The sequence below is a fragment of the Carcharhinus amblyrhynchos genome, chromosome 32, assembly GCF_965287045.1.
Source record: "Carcharhinus amblyrhynchos chromosome 32, sCarAmb.v2.hapA, whole genome shotgun sequence".
NCBI classification, from domain to species: Eukaryota; Metazoa; Chordata; class Chondrichthyes; order Carcharhiniformes; family Carcharhinidae; genus Carcharhinus; species Carcharhinus amblyrhynchos.
The window spans coordinates 17,807,482-17,832,505 of NC_137355.1; the positions used below are offsets into that span (position 1 = coordinate 17,807,482).

At 47.6% G+C, this 25,024-nt stretch overlaps 1 protein-coding gene across 1 annotated transcript in view; it reads left to right on the plus strand.

Annotated features, from left to right (window-relative positions):
* The window catches only part of tmem266 (transmembrane protein 266), a 144,547-nt gene that overhangs the window by 95,064 nt on the left and 24,459 nt on the right, over positions 1-25,024 (plus strand). The window contains exons 7-8 of the mRNA XM_080216292.1: positions 2,664-2,802; positions 17,817-17,932. Of these exons, the coding sequence (XP_080072418.1) occupies positions 2,664-2,802; positions 17,817-17,932 (255 nt within the window). The remainder of the gene's footprint in view (positions 1-2,663; positions 2,803-17,816; positions 17,933-25,024) is intronic.

The window sequence follows — 25,024 nt, forward strand, 5'->3', positions numbered from 1 at the left end:
CACACGCACATTCACACACACACACTCATTCTCACACACACACACACTCATTCTCACACACACACTCATTCACACACAAAATACACAGGTACACAAAAACACACACACATCGACGCAAACATTGACATGAACACATAAACAAATAGACAGATACAGACACACAAACACACACACACAGACTCTCCATCTGAGTTTGAGTCAGTCCCTATTCTAAATGGGAAAGGGACAACACGCTAACTCCGTGTGCTATCTGTTATTGAAGTAAGTCAGTAAGGAGCCGTCACTATCAGGCGAGCTGTGCTAAGCAGCCGTGCTGCAGTGGTAAATCTGCATCATGATCTGCCAATGTTTGCACTCAGTGTCCTGACTGATGAAGACAAGCTTGCCGTACGCCTTCTTGACCACTTTTTCCACCTGTGTTGCCATTTTCAGTGATTGGTGGGCATTGCCAGCTGCTGGTTTAACACAATGCCAGATATCAAGACAAGACAGATCACGGAAAGGGCCAAATCTGGACATCTTACATTTTGAATACGATCTAAAAAAAACAAAACATATTGCAGAAACTTTAGCAAAATGTAACATTGAAACTTTGTACATTTCTTTCTACGCGGAGAAGGCAGGGTTGGAGAGCCAATGTAAACACAATGGACCAAATAGCCTCGTTCTGCACCCTAACAATTCTTTTAAAGTTTATTTATTAGTGCCACGAGTAGGCTTACATAACCATTGCAATGAAGTTACTGTGAAAATTCCCTAGTCACCACACTCCGGCACCTGTTTGGGTACACTGAGGGAGAATTTAGCACGGCCAATCCACCTAACCAGCACCCACTGTGGGAGGAAACTGGAGCACCCGGAGGAAACCCACGCAGACACGGGGAGAACGTGCAGACTCCACACAGACAGTGACCCAAGCCGGGAATCGAACCCAAGTCTCTGGTGCTGTGAGACAGCAGTGCTAACCACTGTGCCACCATGCCACCCTACAATTCTGTGCTCGTGGGCTGGATTTTCAGGCCATTGGCCAGCAGTGGGATCTTCCAGTCCTGCTCAGCACTTAACAATCACCGGGCAGATGTGTTCCCTTCCTGTGGGGGAATACTTCTGCCTTACAGTGCCAGGTACCTCGGGTCACTGACTGTGTGGAGTTTCTTTCTTTCACTATGAACTGTATGCTTTGTCTGCGTAGCATGGAAGAAACAATACTTTTCACTGTATTCTAATACATGTGACAATAATAAATCGAATCAGATGGTACTTACCAAATCCTAACTATTTCCCCTCGTTGGTCTCTCACGGAAAGGAGGACAAGAGTTTTCGAAGGGATTTTTTTCCCCCTTGCAAATTGATGCCTGGTCTGCCATAAGGTTCAGGACTGAGGCCTCAGCTCCCTACAGACAGCGATTTGGAAGAAAGGTATGGCACAAAGACAGTTAGGAAAGTAAGTTGTGACGAGGATATTAGGAGACTACAAAGAAGTAAAGATAGGTTATGTGAGTGGGCAAAGATCTGGCCAGTAGAATATGTGAAATTGTCCATTTTGGAAGGATATATAAAAAATGGTTATCTAAATGGTGAGAAATTGCAGAGCTCTGAGATACAGAGGGATCTGGGCATCTTAGTGCATGAGCCGCAAAAGGTTAGTATGCAGGTACAGCAAAGAGAAAATCTAAGAGAACATTATTGTATATTGTGAAGGGAATAGAGTGCAAATGTTCTATAGGACATTGGTGAGAGCACAGCTGGAGTACTGTGTATGGTATCGTCTTCACGTTTAAGGACAGGGTGGCACGGTGGCACAGTGGTTAGCACTGCTGCCTCACAGCGCCAGGGACCCGGGTTCGATTCCTGGCTTGGGTCACCGTCTGTGTGGAGTTTGCACATTCTGCTCGTGTCTGCGTGGGTTTTCTCCGGGTGCTCCGTTTCCTCCCACAGTCGAAAGATGTGTGGGTTAGGTGGATTGGCCGTGCTAAATTGCCCCTTAGTGTCAGGGGGACTAGCTAGGGTAAAGGTATGGGGTTATGGGGATAGGACCTGGGTGGGATTGTGGTTGGTGCAGATTCGATGGGCCAAATTGCCTCCTTCTGCAATGTAGGGATTCTATGTATGTACATGCAGTTCAGAGAAGGTTTACTGGGATTAATGCCTGGAATGAGGAGAGATTGGCCAGGCTAGACTCAGACGGCTGAGTGACCCTACTCCTGCTCCAAATATATATGTTTCCATTGTCCATGGCATGTGTGGGTAAGATCTGGAGTGCGCTGAGTGACAGAGTGGTGGAGGCAGATTCAACTGAGGCACTCGGAGGGAACTGGATTGTTCTCTGAAAAGGAAAGTGTGCAGGGTTATGGGCAAAAAGCCAGGAACTGGCACTCAATGAATTGCTAATTTGGAAAAGCAATGCCTTTGTGCTGTATGTTTGGAGACAGGATGCTGCGTCTGGCCTCTTTCTGTGCTGTAACCATTCTGTTGTTCTACGATTCATTGCCCAGAAGTAGGGAGTTCCTCATCAAATAAGGGCGGGAATGAGTCTGGGGAATGCCAAAGGTTTCCAGGTGAATTCCAAGGGGAAACACAGTCAGCAGGAACCGGTGCTTGTTCCTCTCGCCTGTTGTAGCTGTTTGATGGTGTTGGTTCACCGAGGCTATTGTGTATTGCAGGTGTTTGATGGTGCGGTCATCATCCTATCATTGGCTCCCATGGTGGCTTCAACTGTAGCGAACGGACCCAGCAGCCCCTGGGACGCTATCAGCCTCATCATCACCCTCCGCATCTGGAAGGTCAAGCGCATCATTGATGGTGAGTGTGTAACACTGGCTGTAATATTGACTGTAACAGAATTGATGGTGAGTGTGAAGTATTGAGTGTAATAGAGTTCTACAGGTTTACAGCATGGAAACAGGCCCTTTGGCCCAACCTGTCCATGCCGTACCTTTTTTTTAACCCTAAGCTAGTCCCAATTGGTCGAGTTTGGCCCATCTTACCTATGTAACTGTCTAAACGCTTTTTAAAAGATAAAATTGTACCCGTCTCTACTACTACCTCTGGCAGCTTGTTCCAGCCACTCACCACCCTCTGTACGCAAAAATCTCCCCTCTGGACACTTTTGTATTTCTCCCCTCTCACCTTAAACTTATCTTCTCTAGTTTTAGACTCCCCTACCTTTGGGAAAAGATATTGACTATTTAGCTGATTTATGCCCCTCATCATTTTATAGACCTCTATAAGGTCACCCCTCAGCCTCCTACACTCCAGAGAAAAAGGTCCCAGTCTATCCAGCCTCTCCTTATAACTCAAACCATCAAGTCCCGGTAGCATCCTGGTAAATCTTTTCTATGCTATTTCTTGTTTAATAATATCCTTTCTATAATAGGGTGACCAGAACTGTACACAGTATTCCAAGTGTGGCCTTACCAATGTCTTGTACAACTTCAACAAGACGTCCCAACTCTTGTATTCAGTGTTCTGACCGATGAAACCAAGCATGTCAAATATCTTCTTCACCACCCTGTCCACCTGTGGCTCCACTTTCAAGGAGCTATGACCCTGTACCCCTAGATCTCTTTGTTCTATAACTCTCCCATCGCCCTACCATTAACTAAAAAGGTCCTGCCCCGGTTCAATCTACTGAAGTGCATCACTGTTGACTGTAACATTGACTGTAACATTGGTGAATCAGTTCGATTTCATTGCTGATTGAGTTTATAACTATTACTTCGGGAAGGGGAGTTGTCTTTGCTACATCACATTGGAAAAAAGACTTTGCATTTTTATATATCACCTTTTGCAACCTTGGACTGTGTGTCGATGTCATAAAACAGAATTTTCTAGACAAAAAAAAGACCAAGGTATATCTCCCTTGTTTATCTTTTAGATATCTAGATAGTTACGTGGTACAGCGATATTAGAGTTATCGATAACCATCCAGGGAAAATCCACAACAGACAAGAAATGTGGAAATGAATGGACCATGAAATGGGCAATAAGTGCTGGCCAGCTAGTGATGCCCAAGTCCTCCAAATGAATTTCAAAAACCCCAATCATCAGAGGTTTGGGAATCATAGAATCCCTACAGTGCAGAAGGAGGCCATTCAGCCCATTGAGTCTGCACCAAACACAATCCCACCCAGGGCCCTATTCCCATAACCCCATGCCTTTATCCTAGCTAGTCCCCCTGACACTAAAGGGCAACTTAGCATGGCCAATCCACTTAACCTGCACATCTTTGGACTGTGGGAGGAAACCAGAGCACTCGGAGAAAACCCATGCAGACACAGGGAGAACATGCAGACTCCACACAGACAGTGACCCAAGGCCGGAAAGCGAACCTGGGTCCCCGGCACTGTGAGGCAGCAGCGCTAACCACTGTGCCACCGTGCCGCTCTTCATTTTTGACTTTTTTAGATCCAGTGCATCAGTCAGTCAGGAACCAGAGGCCCAAGGACACCTGTCCCTCCTGAGGCTGCTATATTTTCATCTTGGTTTGTGGGATGTGAGCATCGCTGGTCATCTCTAATTACCCTCTGAGTGTCACTCTAGATCACTGCAGAGGCAGTTAAGTGTTAGCCATATTGCTGAGGATCTAAAGTCACATGTAGGCCAGACCGGGTAAGGATGGCAGATTTCCTTCCCTGGGGTTTTAACCACAGGCTGAAAGTTTCTCATCGCCACTGAGGAGATCAGTATTTTTTGCACATTTACTAATCAATTATCACCTCACGCCACAGCTTAAGTTGTTAGTTTTTTGAAGAAAATTTCTTGAACATCAGGGGTGATGTCAGGAGTCATTTATTTCACACATTGGGTAGCGGAAATTTGGAATTCCTCAGTGTTGTTGTATCTGGAAGCCACTTCAATGTTTCCAACTGGGATTGATAGGCATTTGCTGAGTTATTGGGTGGGATTTTACAACCCCGTTTATCCCAAAACGGTAAAATCCTGTCTGAGGTCAACATTGTCCAGCACTCCCCCACCCGCTCCGATTCCCATGGTGGGCAGGGCAGTACAATTCTGACCATGGATGGGGTGAGGATGCAGATAGGCCAGGATCAAACTGGACAGAAGAGTGGGCAGGAGGGGCTGAATGGCCTCCTCCCATTCCTACGTGCTGCCAGTTGACAACAGGTTCATGCGCTACTGTGATGTTGCTGAAAGACATTGGGGTGAATCGGTCAAAAAGTCGTTTGGCCATTTTAAATCCAGCTGCCCTGCACAGCAGATTGGGGTAGGTGGGGTGGGGGGTGGACGGGGGGGGGGGGAAGCGACCTTAATTACTTCAATGAGGGACTTCCATCACTCAGGAACAGGAAGTCATCCCACCCCCTCCCCCCCCGCCATGAGACAAGAAGTCTCGGCACACCCCCATTCCCTCAGGGGAACAGGAAGTCCCACCTTCACATGTCCCAGGGACAGGAAGCCCCACCCCCACATGTCCCAGGGACAGGAAGTTCCACTCCCACATGCCCCAGGGACAGGAAGTTCCACTCCCACATGCCCCAGGGACAGGAAGCCCCACCCCCACATGCCCCAGGGACAGGAAGCCCCACCCCCACATGCCCCAGGGACAGGATGTCTCACCCCCCACATGCCCCAGGGACAGGATGTCTCACCCCCCACATGGCCCAGGGATAGGAAGTCCCGCCCCACATGCCCCAGGGACAGGAAGCCCCACCCCCACATGTCCCAGGGACAGGAAGTCCCACCCCCACATGTCCCAGGGACAGGATGTCTCACCCCCCCACATGCCCCAGGGACAGGATGTCTCACCCCCCCACATGCCCCAGGGACATGAAGTCCCACCCCACACACGCCCCAGGGATAGGTAGCTCCACCTCCAAGAGCTGTTGGCCAATCTGATTGGCAGGCAACCCTGTAGCCCCCGCAGTGCCGCAGGGAGTAATGGCCCCCGCTGGGATGGCGAGCGATCCCCTGGAAGGAAGAAGCTGTCTCCTGTAGGCTTTAGTCAGACAGTGAGTAGAGACTCCAGTGAGGGGGTGGGGGCGGTAGAGAGGGAGTTGATGGTTGGGTTTTAGAGGCACAGAGTGAGGGGAGGCGGCCAGGGGAGGGGGCTTACTATCCTGGGTGGAGTACACCCACCTCCCCCTCAAGTGGGCACAGGGGGACACCCCAGAGAAGGTAACCACCCCCTCCCCACACACCTTCCTTCCTGATAGAGGCCTGTGTTGTCACTGCTGCTCCCCTGCCCACCCTCCCTCCCCACCCTCCTCCCAGCCAGACAAAAAATGGCGACGGACGAGGATTGCGGCCTTTCGGGGCAGCTAGAGGTCGTCTATAGGCTAAGGGTGGCTCTCTGATGTCTTTCCCTAATATGAGGTGGGTGTGGGGGAAAACTGGTGAGCTGACCACCCACTTTATTTTAGTCCCCTCCCCCCCCACCCTGATTCCAGATATGGGGGTGCCATTGCAGCGCTGCCATGGGACTTGTCCAGTCAGAGATGTGGTTTTGTAAGGACAAAGAACAGTAGGGCACAGGAACAGGCCCTTCGGCCCTTCAAGCCTGCACTGACCATGCTGCCCGAACTAAACTGCAAAAACAAAACCCTTCCTCCCTTACTCGGTCCATATCCCTCTATTCCCTCTCCACTCATGTACCCGGCATGGTGGTACAGTAGTTAGCACTGCCGCCTCACAGCACCAGGGACCCGGGTTCGATTCCTGCTTGGGTCACTGTCTGTGCGGAGTTTGCACATTCTCCCCGTGTCTGCATGGGTTTTTTCCCCACAGTCCGAAAGTCATGCTGGTTAGGGTGCGTTGATCTGAACAGATGCCAGAGTGTGGCAACTAGGGGAATCTCACAGCAACTTCATTGCAGTGTAAGTCTACTTGTGACTATTAAATAAACTTTACCCATCCCGATGCCTCTTAAATGTTGCTAATGTCCCTGCTGCCACCACTTCCTCTGGCAGCGCGTTCCAGGCACCCACCACACTCTGTGAAAAACATCCCCCGCACATCTCCATTAACCTTTCCCCTTCTCACTTGAACCTGTGCCCCCCTTGTAATTGACCCTTCCACCCTGGGAAAAAGCCTCTGACTATCCATCCTGTCCGTGCCTCTCGTCATTTTGTATCAGGTCTCCCCTCAGCCTCCAATTAAAAGAAAAAAGTTGAGCAAATTAACAAATAGGCAGGAGAGGTAAGCCTGGCCTCAGCTGGTTAATACATATCTGTCCAGCTGAAATGCTGATAGATTTATTTATTATTGTCACAAGTAGGCTTACATTAACACTGCAATGAAGTTACTGTGAAAATCCCCCAGTCGCCACACTCCAGTACCTGTTCAGGTACACTGAGGGAGAATTTAGCATGGACGATGCACCCTAACCAGCACGTCTTTCGGACTGTGGGGGGAAACCGGAGCACCCGGAGGAAACCCACGCAGACATGGGGAGAATGTGCAGACTCCACACAGACAGTGACCCAAACTGGAACTGAACCCGAGTCCCTGGTGCTGTGAGGCAGCAGTGCTAACCACTGTGTCACCGTGCTGCCCCACTTTTGCCCAATTTCAGAAATACCCTGTGACTGTTGCATTCCTCAAGAGCTGGTCCTGGGATACGGAAAGTGCAGTGACAGCAAGTTATACTGGGCAGAAGGAGCTATTATCCAGCTCCAATTAATTGGCGGGTTTTCAATGGAAAATCACCCTAGTTGTGTACCTCTCGTCTGAACAATCAATTTGGCGATAACACACTCACGCAAATCTTCATTTTACACTCAGTCATTCTAATTGGATTCCTGCACAAAATCAGCCTGTAAGTGGTGCTCGATAAATGGTCCGAGGCAGGCCTTATAGATAATCAGCCAGAGGTACTGACACTTCTGGATACTTCCCACTGTGCTGTCTCCTCGTCTACAACTCTGCTGCACAAACCTAAGGCTTTACCGTGAGTGACAGCAGGTTCCATCCTGTTCTCCTTCTAATTACTCCCCGCATCAGCATAGGTCTCCTCCAGATGCTCCGATTTCCTCCCACAGTCCAAAGATGTGCAGATTACATGGATCGGCCATGCTAAATTGCCCCTTCGTATCCAAAGATGTGCAGGTTAGGTGGATTGGCCGTGCTAAATTGCTCCTTAGTGTCCACAGGATGGCACGGTGGCACAGTGATTAGCAGTGCTGCCTCACAGCACAAGGGACCCGGGTTCGATTCCCGGCTTGGGTCACTGTCTGTGTGGAGTTGCACGTCCTCCCTGTGTCTGCGTGGGTTTCCGCGGGTGCTCCGGCTTCCTCCCACAGTCCCAAAAACGTGCTGGTTAAGTGCATTAACCGTGCTAAAATTTCCCTCAGTGTACCCGGACAGGAGTGTGGTGATTTTCACAGTAACTTCATTGCAGTGTTAGTGTGGTCATAATGTGCAGGTGCCACGATGGACTGGGGTGGGCACAGTAAGAAGTCTCACAATACCCGGTTAAAGTCCAACAGGTTTATTTGGAATCACAAGCTTTCGGATCGCTGTTCCTTCATCAGGTTGAGTGTCTCCAAAAGCTTATGAATCCAAACAAACCTTTTGGATTTAACCTGGTGTTGTGAGACTTCTTACTGTGTTAATGTAAGCCTACTTGTGACAATAATAAATAAACTTAGAAAAACATGCAGGCATATTTATTTGTCAGCAGTGATGGTAACAACTGTGACATTTATATAACCCCTTTAAACAAAATGAGGCGCAGTGGGTTAGTGTCCCTGCCTCTGAGCCAGCAGCTCTGTGTTCAAGTCCCACCCCAGGACCTGATGGTTAAGGAAAGTGCATTCATAATGTGGCCAAACAGGCTGAATGTCAACCTGGAAATCCTTCCAGTGGGTCGTGGTAAGAGCGGGAGAGACTTCTGGTCAGCCACGCTTGATGTGGAGTGACAACCAAAAGCCCCCAGACTAGTGACCTGTTCCAGGAGTGACTAGCTATGGAAACAGACAAACACCTGCCTTAAAGCGTCACGAGGTGCGGGAAGAGACTTGGAATTGTGCATGTTGAAAAGTCACAAGGTGCATCTCAGCAACATTTGTAAACCAAACACATGACATTGAAACATAGAAGGAGATATTTCCAAGTCTGCTAACCACACAGAATTTGCTGGAGGTGTGAGCAGTGAGGGGGATGTTGAAAATTTACATGGCAGATGCAATATAATGTGGATATATGTGAGGTTTGGTAGCAATAATAGGTAGACAGGTTATTATTTGAATGGGTATAAATTGAGAGAGGTGGACACTCAGCGAGACCTTGTGCATCAGTTACTGAAAGTAAGCGCGCAGGTACAGCAGGCAGTAAAGAAGGCAAATGGTATGCTAGCCTTCACGGTGAGAGGATTTGAGTATAGGGATAGGGATGTTTTGCTGCAATTGTATAGGGCGTTAGTGAGGCCACATCTGGAGTTTTGTGTGCAGTTTTGGTCTCCTTATCTGAGGAAGGATGTCCTTGGTATAGAGGGAGCACAGTGAAGGTTTACCAGGCTGATTCCTGGGATGGCGGACCTGTTGTATGAGGAGAGACTAAGCCAGTTAGGATTATATTCACTGGAGTTTAGAAGAGTGAGAGGGGATCTCAGAGAAACTTATAAAATTCCAACTGGATTAGACAGAATAGATTCAGAAAGAATGTTCCCAATGGTGGGGAAGTCCAGAATAGGGATCATAGTTTGAGGATAAGGAGTAAACCTTTTAGAACTGAGGTGAGGAGAAATTTCTTCACCAGAAGGTGGTGAATGTGTGGTAGTTGAGGCCAAAACATTGATTGATTTCAAGAAGTAATTATGTTTTAAGTATATTTATTAGTGTCACAAGTAAGGCTTACATTAACACCACAATGAAGTTATTGTGAAAATCGCCTGGTCGCCACACTCCTGCGCCTGTTTGGGTACACCGAGGGAGAATTTAGCACGGCCAATGCACCCTAACCAGCAGATATAGCTCTTGGGGCTAAAGGAATTAATGGTATGGGAAGGAAGGGGTGGGATCAGGATATGAATTTGATGATGAGGTATGATTATTATGAATGGCGGAGTAAGCTCGAAGGGCCGAATGGCCTCCTCTTGCTTCTAGTTTTTATGTTTCAATGTAAAGTCTTTCTTTCTTAGCAATGTATTTTTTTGCTTTCCTGACGGTTAGAATCGTAGAATCCCTACAGTGCAGAAAGAGGCCATTCAGCCCATCAAGTCTGCACCGACCACAATCCCACACAGGCCCTATTCCTGTAACCCCTCATATTTACCCTGCTAATCCCCCTGACACTAGGGTCAATTTAGCATGGCCAATCAACCTAACACGCACATCTTTGGATGTGGGAGGAAACCGGAGCACCCGGAGGAAACCCACGCAGACACGGGGTGGCACAGTGGTTAGCACTGCTGCTTCACAGCGCCAGGGATCTGGGTTCAATTCCCGGCTTGGGTCACTGTAGAGTTTGCACATTCTCCCCACGTCTGCGTGGGTTTCCTCTGGGAGCTGCTCCCGTTTCTACCCACAGTCCAAAGATGTGCAGGTTAGGTGGATTGGCCATGCTAAATTGCCCCTTAGTGCCAGGGGGACTAGCTAGGGTAAATGCCTGGAGTTAAGAGGATAGGGCCTGGGTGAGATTCTGGTCGGTGCAGACTCGATGCACTGTAGGGATTCTATGAACGTGCGGAGTCCAGACAGGCAGTGACCCAAGTCAGGAATCAAACCTGGGTCCCTGGCGCTGTGAGGCAGCAGTGCTGACCACTGTGCCAGCGGTTGACTGTTGCAAAGTTGTGGAGACTGACGGATAAATCTATTCCTCAACTATTTTGCTTCCTGGACCCAAAAGATTCTCCTGCATTTTCTTTGATTGCATCAACGTAGATGACGGTCTCCCACTTGCTGCCCACCCAACTAAAGTCTTCATCAGTGAGCTGATATTTATGAGTGTGCACTTGTTAATCAGCAATTGGATCTGTTCATTAGGAACAAGTGGAATATCATTAACATTTACTCTGCTGTTTATGAGTCTAGCTTAAGAATTAATCAATTTAGATGACAAATTTAAATTCTATATTTTTCTTTCCAAAGTGTAATTTAAAATTGAACAGTCAACCTTTCAGGAGAGGCACTTCTTGCTGAGGGATCATGTGGACACAAATATTTCACACAGAGCTGCCACTCCACTTGCCAGGAACGCTCAGGATGCCTTCTGTCACCATGTGTTAGAGCGCAGGAGCTGGAGTCGGCCATTCAGCCCCTCAAACCTGTTCCAGCATTTAGTTGTAGTAAGTAGTCTCAGGGTAAAGGCCAACAGGTTTATTTGGAATCACGAGCTTTCGGAGTGTTACCCCTTCATCAGGTGGTTGAAGAGTCTGGTTCACAAACAGGACATATAAAGACACAAACTCAATTACAAGACAATGGTTGGAATGTGAGTCTTAACAGGTAATCAAGTCTCTACAGGTGCAGACATGCCAATTACGCTGCAGGAAGGGATGTCCCGAGGCGTGGTACATTGGGAAGAACATGCAGACGTTACAACAACGGATGAATGAACACTGCTCGACAATCACCAGGCAGGAGTGTTCTCTTCCTGTCGGGGAACACTTCAGCAGTCACGGGCATTCAGCCTCTGATCTTCGGGTAAGCATTCTCCAAGGCGGCCTTCATGACACACGACAGCGCAGAGTTGCTGAGCAGAGACCGATAGCCAAGTTCCGCACACATGAAGATGGTCTCAACCGAGATCTTGGGTTCATGTCACACTGTCTGTAACCCCCACCACTTGCCTGGACTTGCAAAATCTCACTAACTGTCCTGTTTGGAGACAATACACATCTTTTTAACCTATACTTAACCCTCTCTCCACTCACATTGTCTGTACCTTTCAGACTTGATTACCTGTAAAAACTCGCATTCCAACCATTATCTTGTAAATTGAGTTTGTGTCGATATATGCCCTGTTTGTGAACACAACTCTTCACTCACCTGATAAAGGAGCAGTGCTCTGAAAACTTATGATACCAAATAAACCTGTTGGACTTTAACCTGGTGTTGTGAGACTACTCACTGTACCCATCTCAGTCCAACGCTGGCAGCTCCACATCATGGCATTTAGTTGTATTATGGGTGGTGTTATCGCTAGGCTATTAGTGCACAAATTTAGCGCATGTTCTTAGTTGAAGGGTCAGTTATGAGGGGACACAGGTTAATGGTGAGGGATGGGAGGTTTAGGGGGGAACTTGAGGAAAACCTTTTTCACCCACAGAGTGGTGACTGTGGAATGCGTTGCCTGGAAGGGTGGTGGAGGCAGGATGACTCACATCCTTTAAAAAGTACCTGGATGAGCACTTGGCACGTCATAACATTCAAGGTTATGGGCCAAGGGCTGGCAAGTGGGGCTAGGTGGGCAGATCAGGGCATTTCATGCATCGGTGCAGACTCAATGGGCTGAAGGGCCTTTTCTGCGCTGTAGTATTCGTGATCTTGTGATCTGTTTCTGGGGACCTGCGTTCAAATCCCTTCACAGCAGCTGGTGGAATTTGAATTCAATAAAAAATATCAGGAATTAAGAATCTACCGATGACCATGAAGCCATTGTCAGAAAAACCCATCTGGTTCACTCATCTGGCAGCATGGTGGCTCAGTGGTTAGCACTGCTGCCTCACAGCACCAGGGACCCGGGTTCAATTCCTGGCTCGGGTCACTGTCTGTGTGGAGTCTGCACATTCTCCCCGTGTCAACATGGGTTTCTTCTGGGTGCTGGTTTCCTTCCACAGTCTGAAAGACATGCAGGTTAGGCACACTAACCGTGCTAAATTCTCCCTCAGTGTACCTGAACAGGCGTCAGAGTGTGGCAACTAGGGGATTTTCACAGTAACTTCATTGCAATGTTAATGTAAGCCAACTTGTGACACTATTAATGTCCTTTAAGGAAGGAAATCTGCCATCCTTACCTTGTCTGGCCTACATGTGACTCCAGAGCTGCAGCAATGTGGTCGACTCTCAGCTGCCCTCAGGAAGTATTTCCTCACAAAAAGTGTGCCAGAACTAGAATCATCATAGAATCCCTACAGTACAGAAAGAGGCCATTCAGCCCATCAAGTCTGCACTGACCACAATCCCACCCAGGCCCTAGCCCCATATCCCTACATATTTTACCCACTAATCCCTCTAACCTACACATCTCAAAACACTAAGGGGCAATTTAGCACGGCTAATTCATCTAACCCGCACATCTTTGCACTGTGGGAGAGGCTGGAGCACCCGGACGAAACCCACGCAAACATGGGGAGAACATGCTAACTCCACACAGACAGTGACTCAAGCCGAGAATTGAACCCGGGTCCCTGGCGCTGTGAGGCAGCAATGCATGGGTGGGAGGGTGGGTGGGGAGGGAGGCAGGGGAAGGGCACAGTATCTATTAACAGTGAGATTGATCGTTATCGGGGAGGCACATTAAGGATTAGGGCTATGGCAGCTAGAAGGAGTTATGATACAAATCAGTTTTTATTTATCCATTCATGGGACATGGGTGTCACTGGCTGCTCAGCATTTATTGCCCATCCTTAGTTGCCCTTGGAGGGCAGTTGAGAGTCAGCCACATTGCTGCACCTCTGGAGTCAGAATAGGCCAGACCGGGTAAGGACGGCAGATTTCCTTCCCTAAAGGGACACTAGTGAACCAGATGGATTTTTCCGACAATGGTTTCATGGTCATCAGTAGATTCTTAATTCCAGATTTTTTTTATTGAATTCAGATTCCACCGTCTGCTGTGGCGGGATTCGAACCCGGGTCCCCAGAACATTAACTAAGTTTCTGGATTAATAGTCTAGCAATAATACCACGAAGCCATCGCCTTTGCTGTAGATAGTTTTATTAATATATGGATGATGAGGCATTTTCTACAGCTTGTTATGAAATATTCACAGTATATTAAATGTATTTAATCTTATTCACGGAGTCACGGTTAGTGAACAAGACCCATTTCAATCTTGCGACCCACTCAGATGAAGGAGGGGCATCTCATGCGGCCCCCTCACTAGCCTAGGTTGGGCATTGCTGATCCAAAGTGAAACAAGGATGACTCATCCCCCAGGAGGAGGGGACCAATGTTCAACGACTTAAAGCATCAACTCAGGATAGATTAGCAGCCAACACAACGCCCCAGTGTCTCGTAAATTAATCCTCTGAGTTCTTGTATTCTGGCTCCCTCTGCTGGCAGAGCTCATGGCTAACAAGCCCGCGACAACTTTCACTCGATACAGGGAGTTAGGCTGCATCCGCATCCTTTTCCATTTTCTTCCCGCACTCCAGACTTGCTGCAGACAAGAAGAAACACGAGCATTTTTTAAAACGTTTATTGATTAGTCACAAGTAAGGCTTACATTAACACTGCAATGAAGCTAATGTGAAATTTCCCCTAGTCGCCACACTCGGTGCCTGTTTGGGCCAATGCACCCTAACCAGCACATCTTTCAGACTGTGGGAGGAAACCGGAACGCCCGGAAGAAACCCACACAGACACGGGGAGAACGCGCAAACTCCACACAGACAGTGACCCAAGCGGGAATCGAACCCAGGTCCCTGGCACTGTGAGGCAGCAGTGCTAACCACTGTGCCGCCGTGCCACCCATATTTTAATGCCCTAATGATTTGATTTTAATTGCTGCTTTGCCCTGGAGATTATTCTTTAATTCTGAGCACTCCAGGACAACCTGGGGTGTTGGCAGTCCGATGACTGAGATTGTGGGAAGAAACCGGAGCACCCGGAGGAAACCCACACAGACATGGGGAGAACGTGCAAACTCCAAACAGACAGTGACCCAAGCCGGGAATCAAACCCATGTCCTTGGCACTGTGAGGCAGCAGTGCTAACCACTGTGCCACTAATACTGTCACCAGTTCTTTGGATTTCCTCTCCCCAATCCCCCTGGCCTTTGACTGCAGCACAGAACACATTGTGCCCTCTCTCTCTCTGTATACTCACTGAATGATGGGTTAAGACAAAAAGGGGGAATTTGCATTTATATAGCGCTTCTCTGACTGCAATACACTTTAAAATTGTCGGAGATCATTTCGAGCTCCACGCCAGCCATTGCCTGTCTGGAGAATGCGGTCTCACCCCATGACCCCACTGGGGTCAGAGTTTATGAAGCTCTGATCCGTATCACACAACATGCCAGCTTATGGCTCAATGGATAGCAACCGACACAATACTTTGTTGCACAGTTGCACATGCGGCCAACACAGGTGCATGTGTGGTTGCATGCATGGCTGCCATCGTCACTGGAGGCAATGTACGGCAGGGCGCATACATGATGATCACTCGAATTGCAAAATGTGGGGGCAGCATGGTGTGGGTGAGGTGGATTGGCCATGCCAAATTGCCCCTTAGTGTCAGAGGGATTAACGAGGGTAAATGCATGGCGTTACGGGGTTAGGGCCTGGGTGGGATTGCAGGCTCGATGGGTTGAATAGCCTCCTTCTGCACTGTAGGGATTCTATGAATCTATAAAAGGCAGCATTAAATAGCTGGCAATATATACTCACACACTCTCTCCAACAGCCCTGGGATACAAGTAAGTTTATAACAGGCACAGAACGAATCCTCACCCGTACTGGAGCGCTTAACTGAGAAATACCACTCTTTTAGGGGCCAGGTCAGAAACTCTAAGATACACTATGAAGTTAGCCTGGACCCTAACATTTTCTGATGTTGGTGTTAGGATGAGTGTAAGATGTTTCACTCCAGGTATGATTCTATTAACTCACTGGGAAGATTTTATCAAAATAAATTTTATTTTTAACAACACAATTAAAATATAACAAAAAGAATTGTGTACCTTTTACCAATTTAAATACTTAATAGAATCTTAGGCCGCACTCGGAATATAGTGTTCAATTCTGGTCGCCACACTACCAGAAGAATGTGGAGGCTTTGGAGAGGGTACAGAAAAGATTTACCAGGATGTTGCCTGGTATGGAGGGCATTAGGTATGAGGAGAGGTTGGTGAAACTTGGTTTGTTCTCATTGGAACGACAGAGGTTGAGGGGAGACCTGATAGAAGTCTACAAGATTATGAGAGGCATAGACAGAGTGGATAGTCAGGAGCTTTTTCCCAGGGTGGAAGAGTCAATTACTCGGGGGCACAGGTTTAAGGTGCGAGGGACAAGGTTTAAAGGAGATGTACGAGGCAGATTTTTTACACAGAGGGTGGTGGGTGCCTGGAACTCACTGCCGGCGAGGTAGTGGAAGTGGATGCAATAGTGACTTCTAAGGGCCGCCTTGACAAATACATGAATAGGATGGGAATAGAGGGATATCGTCCCCGGAAAGGTAGGGGGGGTTTTAGTTAAGTCGGGTAGCAATGTCAGTGCAGGCTTGGAGGGCCGAAGGGCCTGTTCCTGTGCTGTAATTTTCTTTGTTCTTTGTGCTTGCACATGGCGAGCTACTATTCTTAACAGCTAGCTATCTCTATAGTTCCAGTGTAAGCAATATCCTCATAGATATAATCCCCCTCTTCAGAATCAGCACAAAGCAGATATGCTCACATGGACACTAGATTTCCAACCTTTTAACACTTCTCGACAGAGATCCAGACAGACACCTGACTCTCATGCAGCAGCCTTCAGAGAAAGACCCATCCCAAACAGCAGAATCTCAGAGAGAGATACTTTTTATTTTACAGAACCCAATCTCCAAATCTGGAGAGAGAAAGCGAGGTACTGCTCTCTAACAATTCCAAACAACAAACTGAGCTTGATTCCTCTGTGTAAGCCTAGCTCCACCCAGTCACCTGATTTCCCTGTCAATCAACCCAATCATAGAATCATAGAACTATACAGTGCAGAAGAGGCCTTTCAGCCCATCAAGTCTACACTGACATATTAGAAACACCTAAACTCCCTCCTAATTCCATCTGCCAGCACTCAGCCCACAGCCCTGAATGTTATGATGTGCCAAGTGCTCATCCAATTACTGGATGAAGCAACCCGCCTTTATCACCCTCTGAGTCAGTGCATTTCAGACCATTACCACCCTCTGGGTAAAAACATTTTTCCTCACATCCCTCTTCAACCTCCTATCCCTCACCATGAACCTATGACACCTTGTGACTGACCCTTCAACTAAGGGGAACAGCTGCGCCTTAACCACCCTATCCAAAGCCTCATAACCTCATACACCACGTTCAGGCCGCCCCCTCAGTCTTCTCTGCTCCAATGAAAACAACCCAAGCTTACGCTACCTCTCTTCATAACTTAAATCGAGCCCTATTCTATGAGCTTTCGGAGCATTGCCCATTCATCAGGTGACTCACTTGATGAAGGGGCAACACCCTGAAAGCTTGTGATACCAAATAAACCTGTTGAACTTTAACCTGGTGTTGTGAGACTTCTTACTGTGCCTACCCCAGTCCAACACTGGCATCTCCACATCTTAGTTGCCTCTGGGAGAGAATTTCTCTTTTCTACCCAATCAAACCCCTTCCCAAATTTTGAGCTCCCCTATTCATCGAATCATAGAAACCCTACAGTGCAGATGAAGGCCATTTGGCCCATCGGGTCTACACCAACAACAATCCTAGCCGACCCTTATTCCCGTTACCCCACGTATTTATCCTGCTAGCCCCCTTGATACTAGGGTCAATTTATCATGGCCAATCAACTTAACCCTAACCTAACTTACATCTCAGTGCTATCTGCTGTTCCCCCGGAAGGGTGATTCCGGTATGTAGCAAGAACAACCAGAAGGGGGCAGCTCACCCTCATTGTTGGGGATCCCGCGATCTGTGTTGGCCCTCCCCACTTCCCCCCGACCTGGATCTGACAAGTCTGTGGTTCTAACTCTTGCAGCTTACGTCCTGCCCGTCAAGGTGGAGATGGAGATGGTGGTCCAGCAATACGAGAAGGCAAAGCAGGTCCGAGAGGAGCAACTCGAGCGTCTCACACAGATTTGCCAAGAACAAGCTGTGAGTATGTCTGCAGAAAAATAAAGAACCGGATTGATAAAAGTGCCTTTTGAAACCCAGAATATGCCAAAGTGCTTCACTATCTCACAGCGCCAGGGACCCGGGTTTGATTCCTGGTTTGGGTCACTGTGTGTGTGTGGAGTCTGCACGTTCTCCCCGTGTCTGTGTAGGGTCCCACCGGGTGCTCCGGTTTCTTCCCACAGTCCAAAGATGTGTAGGTTAGGTGGATTGGCCATGCTAAATTGCCCCTCAGTCTGAAAGACGTGCTGGTTAGGCGCATTGACCATGCTAAATTCTCCCTCAGTGTACCCGAACAGGTGCTGGAGTGTGGCAACTGAGGGATTTTCACAGTAACTTCATTGCAGTGTTAATGTAGGCCTACTTGTGACACTAATAAATAAACTTAAACCTATGTGTGACTCCACAGCCACAGCAATGTGGTTGACTCTCAACTGCCCTCAGGCAACTAGGGATGGGCAATAAATGCTGGCCAGCCAGCGATGCCCATGTCCCACAAATTAATTTTTTAAAAAGTGGAGTTGTAGGGATAGGGTCAGGGTGGGATTGTTGTCGGTGCAGATTCGATGGACTAAATGGCCTCCTCTGTAGGGATTCTTACATTGGTAAGGCCACACTTGGAATACTGTGTACAGTTCTGGTCACCCTATTATAGAAAAGATATTATTAAACTAGGAAGAGTGCAGAAAAGATTTACTAGGATGCTACTAAGGAGAGGCTGGATAGACTGGGCATTTTACTTCTGGAGCGTAGGAGGCTGAGGGGTGATGTTACTGAGGTCTATAAAATAATGAGGGGCACAGATCAGCAAGATAGTCAATATCTTTTCCCAAAGGTAGGGGAGTCTAAAACTAGAGGGCATAGGTTTAAGGGGAGAGGGGAGAGATACAAAAGGGTCCAGAGGAGAAATTTTTTCACACAGAGGATGGTGAGTTTCTAGAACAAGCTGCCGGAGATAGTTGTGGAGACGGGTTTAGTTTTGTCTTTTAAAAAGTGTTTAGACAGTTACATAGGTAAGATGGCTACAGAGAGATATCAGCTAAACACGGGCAATTGGCACTAGTTTAGTGGTTAAAAATAAGGGGCGGCATGGACAAGTTGGGCCGAAGGGTCTGTCTCCATGCTGCAAACCTCTATAACTCTGTGTTGCAAGGAGGAGGATGAATAATCTTTCTAGGGCAGAGAGACGGAGCTCTGTGAACGGGTCTGCCGGAGTGCGTGGGCAGTAATGTGAAGTGACAGCCTGCAGATAAGCCAGTCCATCTGATATCCTGTTTGCTGCTCGGAGGATGCTGTGTGTGTGAGGGTCCCATGCCGGTTAAATCTGCAAACCTGTCACAACGCCCCATCACACAAACCTGATGCTGAACTTCACACCCTGGGATGTTTCCTGGCTCTTTTATCTCCCTGGCAACAGATGCCAAGTTTTGAAATGCAGAATAAAGACTGAGTTTGCAGATTCAATGGCCCGACTGCAGAACGCTACCAACAAAGTAAAGTTTGTTTATTAGTGTCACAGTTAGGCTTACATTCACACTGCAATGAAGTTTATGTGAAAATCCCCCCAGTCACCACACTCCGGCGCCTGTTCAGGTCAATGCACCCTAACCAGCACCTCTTCCAGACTGTTGGAGGAGACTGCAGCATCCAGAGGAAACCCACACAGACACAGGGAGAATGTGCAGACTCCACACAGACAGTGACCCGAGCCGGGAATCGAACCCGTGTCCCTGGTGCTGTGAGGCAGCAGTGTTAACCCACTGTGCCGCCGTGCCACCCGATTGAAGAGTGAAAAATGTTGCTCTCCCGTTCTCTGCTGGGGTGGGGCAAATCAGAAATCCACTCATGGGCACCAAACTCTGTGACACTGACACCAGTCTGGTCCACACCAGAAGTCTAGCCCCAGCAATTAAAAAGTAAAACAAAGTTTATTTATTAGTGTCACAAGTAAGGCTTACATTAACACTGCAATGAAGTTACTGTGAAATTTCCCCTGATCGCCACACTCCGGCACTTGTTCAGGTCAATGCACCCTAACCAGCACGTCTTTCAGATGTGGGATATTTCATTTCATTTGAGGGACTTGGGTGTTGCTGGCCAGCCAGCATTTATTGCCCGTCCCTAGTTGCCCAAGAATTGAGAGTCAACCACATTGCTGTGTGCTCTGGAGTCACATGTAGTCCAGACCAGGTAAGGGCAGCAGATTTCCTTCCCTAAAGGACATTAGTGAACCAGATGGGTTTTTCCAACAATCGCCAATGGTTTCATGGTCATCAGTAGATTCTTAATTCCAGATTTTTTTATTGAATTCAAATTCCACCATCTGCCGTGGTGGGATTCAAACCCAGGTCCCCAGAACATTAGCTGACCTTCTGGATTAATAGTCTAGCGATAATACCACTAGGCCATCACCTCCCCTGTGTGTTTATACATGTGTGATAGTAAGGAGCTACGGACAGGGATAATCGAGATTCCAATAGTCTTTCTGTAACATGACGGACTGGGAATCTTTCCCATTCTTCCCACCTGCCGGTAGCATGTGTACTGGAAGGATTTTTAAGTTGATACTAAACATGTTATGAACAGACCATCCGTAGCCACCAAGTCCTGGGGTGGGACTTGAACCCAGAGCTTCTGGCTCAGAGGCAGGGACACTGACCCACTATAGCAGCAGAGGCAAGAAATAACCAGTGAATAATCTGACAGAATAGTTAGCATCAGTCCAGTTTCTTCCAGGGTGGAAATGTCAATGACTGGAGCACAAAGATTTAAGGTAAAAGGGGGAAAGTTTAAAGGAAATGTGAGGGGCAAGTTTTTTTACACAGAGGGTGGTAAGTGCCTGGAATACGCTGCCAGAGGGGGAGGTAGAAGCAAATACAATAGCAATGCACAAAGAGACATCTTTACAGATAGATGGATAGGCAGGGAATAGAGGGATACGAGCTGCAGAGAGGCAAAAGGTATTTAGTTTAGAAAGATGGGTAGGTATGGGCTTGGTGGGCCAAAGGGCCTTTTGCTCTTTGTCATTGGTGACTTTGTAGCGGTCATAGGTAATAACGGGGGAGGCAATGGCCCAGGGGTATTATCGCTAGAGTATTAATACAGAAACTCAGCTAATGTTCTGGGGACCCTGGATCGAATCCCGCCACAGCAGATGATGGAATTTGAAATCAATAAAAAAAAATCTGGAATTAAGAATCTACTGATGACCATGAAACCATTGCCAATTGTCGGAAAAACCCATCTGGTTCACAAATGTCCTTTAGGGAAGGAAATCAGCCGTCCTTACCTGGTCTGGCCAACATGTGACCCCAGAGCCACAGCAATGTGGTTGACTCTCAACAGGCCTTGAGCAACTAGCGATGGGTAATAAATGTTGGCCAGCCAGCGACGCCCATGTCCCACGAATTAATATTAGGAAAACATACATATTCATACTGTACAAGTGAGGGCATGTTTGTGGGAGCTTGCTGTGCACAAATTGGCTGCATGACAAGCAGAGGATGTGAAGGGTGCTTTATAAATGCAAGATCTCTCCCTCTGTGGTGTAATTAAATAGGGAACAAGCCAGGTCTTTGCAATAATTTGCAACAAGCTGAGAAACATGTGCCACTTTGAGTTCTAAAGCCCCGCATCCATTCGAAGTAAATTGTTAATCGGAAGGTCAATATTTGAATATTGCTACTTTCTCAAGATGAGTAAGTGAGGGAATTTAATTGGAATTTTACCACAGTTCTCAAGTCACTCGTAAATCCAGGAGAGATGTTAAGGGTAAGGATTTTTAATTAAAAATTGATATTAAGGTATAAATCATATCGGCAAAATTGATCAGAAAAATCAGGACGGACAGACCCCAGGGAGGAGAGGGAGTAGAAAGGGAAATATTTCAAATATCTGTCTTTCTGTTGTTCTGGGACTAGCTTAGGCCAACTCACCCTGTCTGAGCCCCTCACCCCCGTCTGAGCCCCTCACCCCCGTCTGAGCCCCTCACCCCCGTCCCTGCTTTTTAACAATGGAGACAGATAATTAAGGCAAAAGTGAAGTAGAAACACAGATGATAGGAGCAGGAGGAGGCCATTCAGCCCTTCGAGCCTGCTCCACCATTCATCACGATGATAGCTGATCGTCCAACTCAATCCTGCTTTCTCCCCATAATCTCTGATCCCATTTGCCCCAACTGCTATATCCAGCCGCCTCTGCTCCTATTTCTTATGTTCTTATGAATACATTCAATGTTTTGGCATCAACTACTTCCTGTGGTAATGAATTCCACAGGCTCACCACTCTTTGGGTGAAGAAATGTCTCCTCACCTCCATCCGAAATGGTCTATCCTGAATCCTCAGACTGTGACTCCTGGTTCTGGACTCCCCCACCATCAGGAACATCCTCCCTGCATCCACCCTGTCTAGAGCTATTAGGATTTTATAAATCTCTATGAGACTTATAAGTTCCCCCTTATTTGCCTGAACTCCAGCGAAAACAATCCTAACCTAGTCAATCCTTTCATAGAGAAGGCAGGGAGAGGATGCAGAACGTTACAGTCAGACTGAGGGTGTAGAATTGAAGGACAATTATGGAAAGGCAACAAATTGCTCTGCCCCAGTCCCATGAAACAAAACATTTTTAAAAATCTCTGGTCTGAACCTGCAAGAAGCAGATTAGATGCCAACATTTCAAAAAGAAATTAAATACATTAGATTTAAATAGTGGCAAGTTCCAGGGAGCGGGAGGGAAAAGCAGGGAGGTGTCTGTGACAAATTGGATAGCTGCTTTGAAGGGCCAGCACTGGCAGAGTGGGCTGAATGGCCTCCTCCTACACTGTCACATTCCTGTTGGGATGCTGACATGGTCTCCCTTTGTAACCTGCCTGAAGGTTGAGCAGCGCGGGACTGGAGTCACGAGTGGATCGAGCCAGCTGGTTGTCAGATGTGGTCTCAGGGAGAATGCTGGACGTCTGACAGTCACTGTCTGACTCTGAAGGGATTAGTGACTCAGCTGGGTGCTTAGGACAATCTGCCACCTCTTCTGGTCATTACATGCCGTGCCAGGATTCATTTCTTATACTGCAACCATAAACAAGAGGCAGTAAACCAGGGGGGAAAATAAAAACAAAAAGTAACTTTTAAAAAGCTCATTTTAAGTATTGGATTATTGATATCTGATGGAAGGATTTTGTCCTGGAGGTTGAGAGACCTACAGTAGGTTCCCAGTGTTAAACTGGCTTCAGGTATCAGGTTAGTGAAACTACAAACGGTTGTGAATGTAGCCCAGTCCATCGCGCAACACAGCTTCCCATCCATCGACACTGTCTACGCTTCCGAATTTATAGTAGTATAGAATCCCTACAGTGCAGAAGAGGCCATTCAGCCCATCGAATCTGTGCCAACCACAATCCCACTCAGGCCCTATCCTCACAAGCTCATGCATTTACCCTAGCTAGTGCCCCTGACACTAAGCATCAATCTAGCATGGCCTATCCACTTAACCTGCACATCTTTGAACTGTGGGAGGAAACTGGAGCACCTGGAGGAAACCTACACAGACATGGGGAGAATGTGCAAACTCCACTCAGACAGTGACCCAAGGCTGGGAATTGAACCTGGGTCCCTAGCACTGTGAGGCAGCAGTGCTAACCACTGTGCCACAGGGGAAATCCGGAGCCTTTTTTCTCATATGGAGATGGCCAGCACGAGGGGACATAGCTTTAAATTGAGGGATGATAGACATAGGACAGGTGTCAGAGGTAGGTTCTTTACTCAGTAGTAAGGGCATAGAATGTCCTGCCTGCAACAGTAGTGGACTCACCAACATTAAGGGCATTTAAATGGTCATTGAATAAATATATGGATCATACTGGAATAGTTTAGATGAGATGGGCTTTAGATTGGTTTCACAGATCAGCGCAACATTGAGGGCCAAAGGGCCTGTACTGCGCTGTTATGTTCTATGTTCTAGTGTGCCACCCTGTGTCGGCATTTAAAGAGCCAATCAAGGCCATTTAAAAAGAAACACGGGGTGGCATGGTGGCACAGTGGTTAGAACCGCTGCCTCACAGTGTCCCAGATTCAATTCCCAGCTTTGGTCACCATTTGCGTGGAGTCTGCATATTCTCCCCGTGTCTGTGTGGTGCTCTTGTTTCCTCCCAATCTCCAAAGATGTGCAGGTTAGGTGGATTGGCCGAGCTAAATTGCCCCTTAGTGTCAGGAGCACTAGCTAGGGTAACTGCAGGGGGTTATGGGGATAGGATTGGATTGTTGTCGGTGCAGACTCCATGGGCCGAATGGCCTCCTCTGCACTGTAGGATAATATGATTCTATATCAATAAAGTCACCTGCCCTTTTAAGAATTACAGTGACTCTCTGATACAGCGCCTAATACATCAGGGAGCTGCTTTTAAACACCAGCTGTGTTCCAGCCCCACTCCACCCCTCCTGCAGCCCCACAAATCACAGCCGCTGACAAAACCCCCAAATTCAGCAGCATTGAGTTTGTTGCTGCATTACAACTAGCTGACAGCAGAGGGCAGTAGGCTCACACCAACCCGATTAACACTGGGCTCTTACCCAGGCAGTGCCATATCAATCCTGTGCAGCAAACAGGGCTTTGTGAGATTTGCGCTCCCTGTCACGTCCTGAGACAGAATCTGATTTTTGATTCCTTGCGCACTCATAAATACATCGCTGTGTTCTCAGACTCCAGCACAATTCTCTCCCTCAAACTCCAACCCTGGAATTTAACCAGCTGGACCAACTCTGCACCTTCCCAATGTCCTGAGGCAATGGTCAATTTTGAGGGGAGGTGGTGGCAGAGTGGTATTGTCACTGGGCTAGTAATCCAGAGACCCAGGATTACACTCCGTGGATCCTGGTTCAAATCCCACCACGGCAGATGGTAAAATTTGAATTCAATAAGTATGAATTAAAAGTCTATTATGATGACCATGAAGCAATTGTCAGAAAATCCATCTGGTTCATTAATGTCCAGTTAGCGATGGAAATCGCTGTTTCACCTGAAAAAGGGGTGTTTCTCTGGATGGCGCAGTCGTTAATACTGCTGCCTCACAGCGCCAGGGA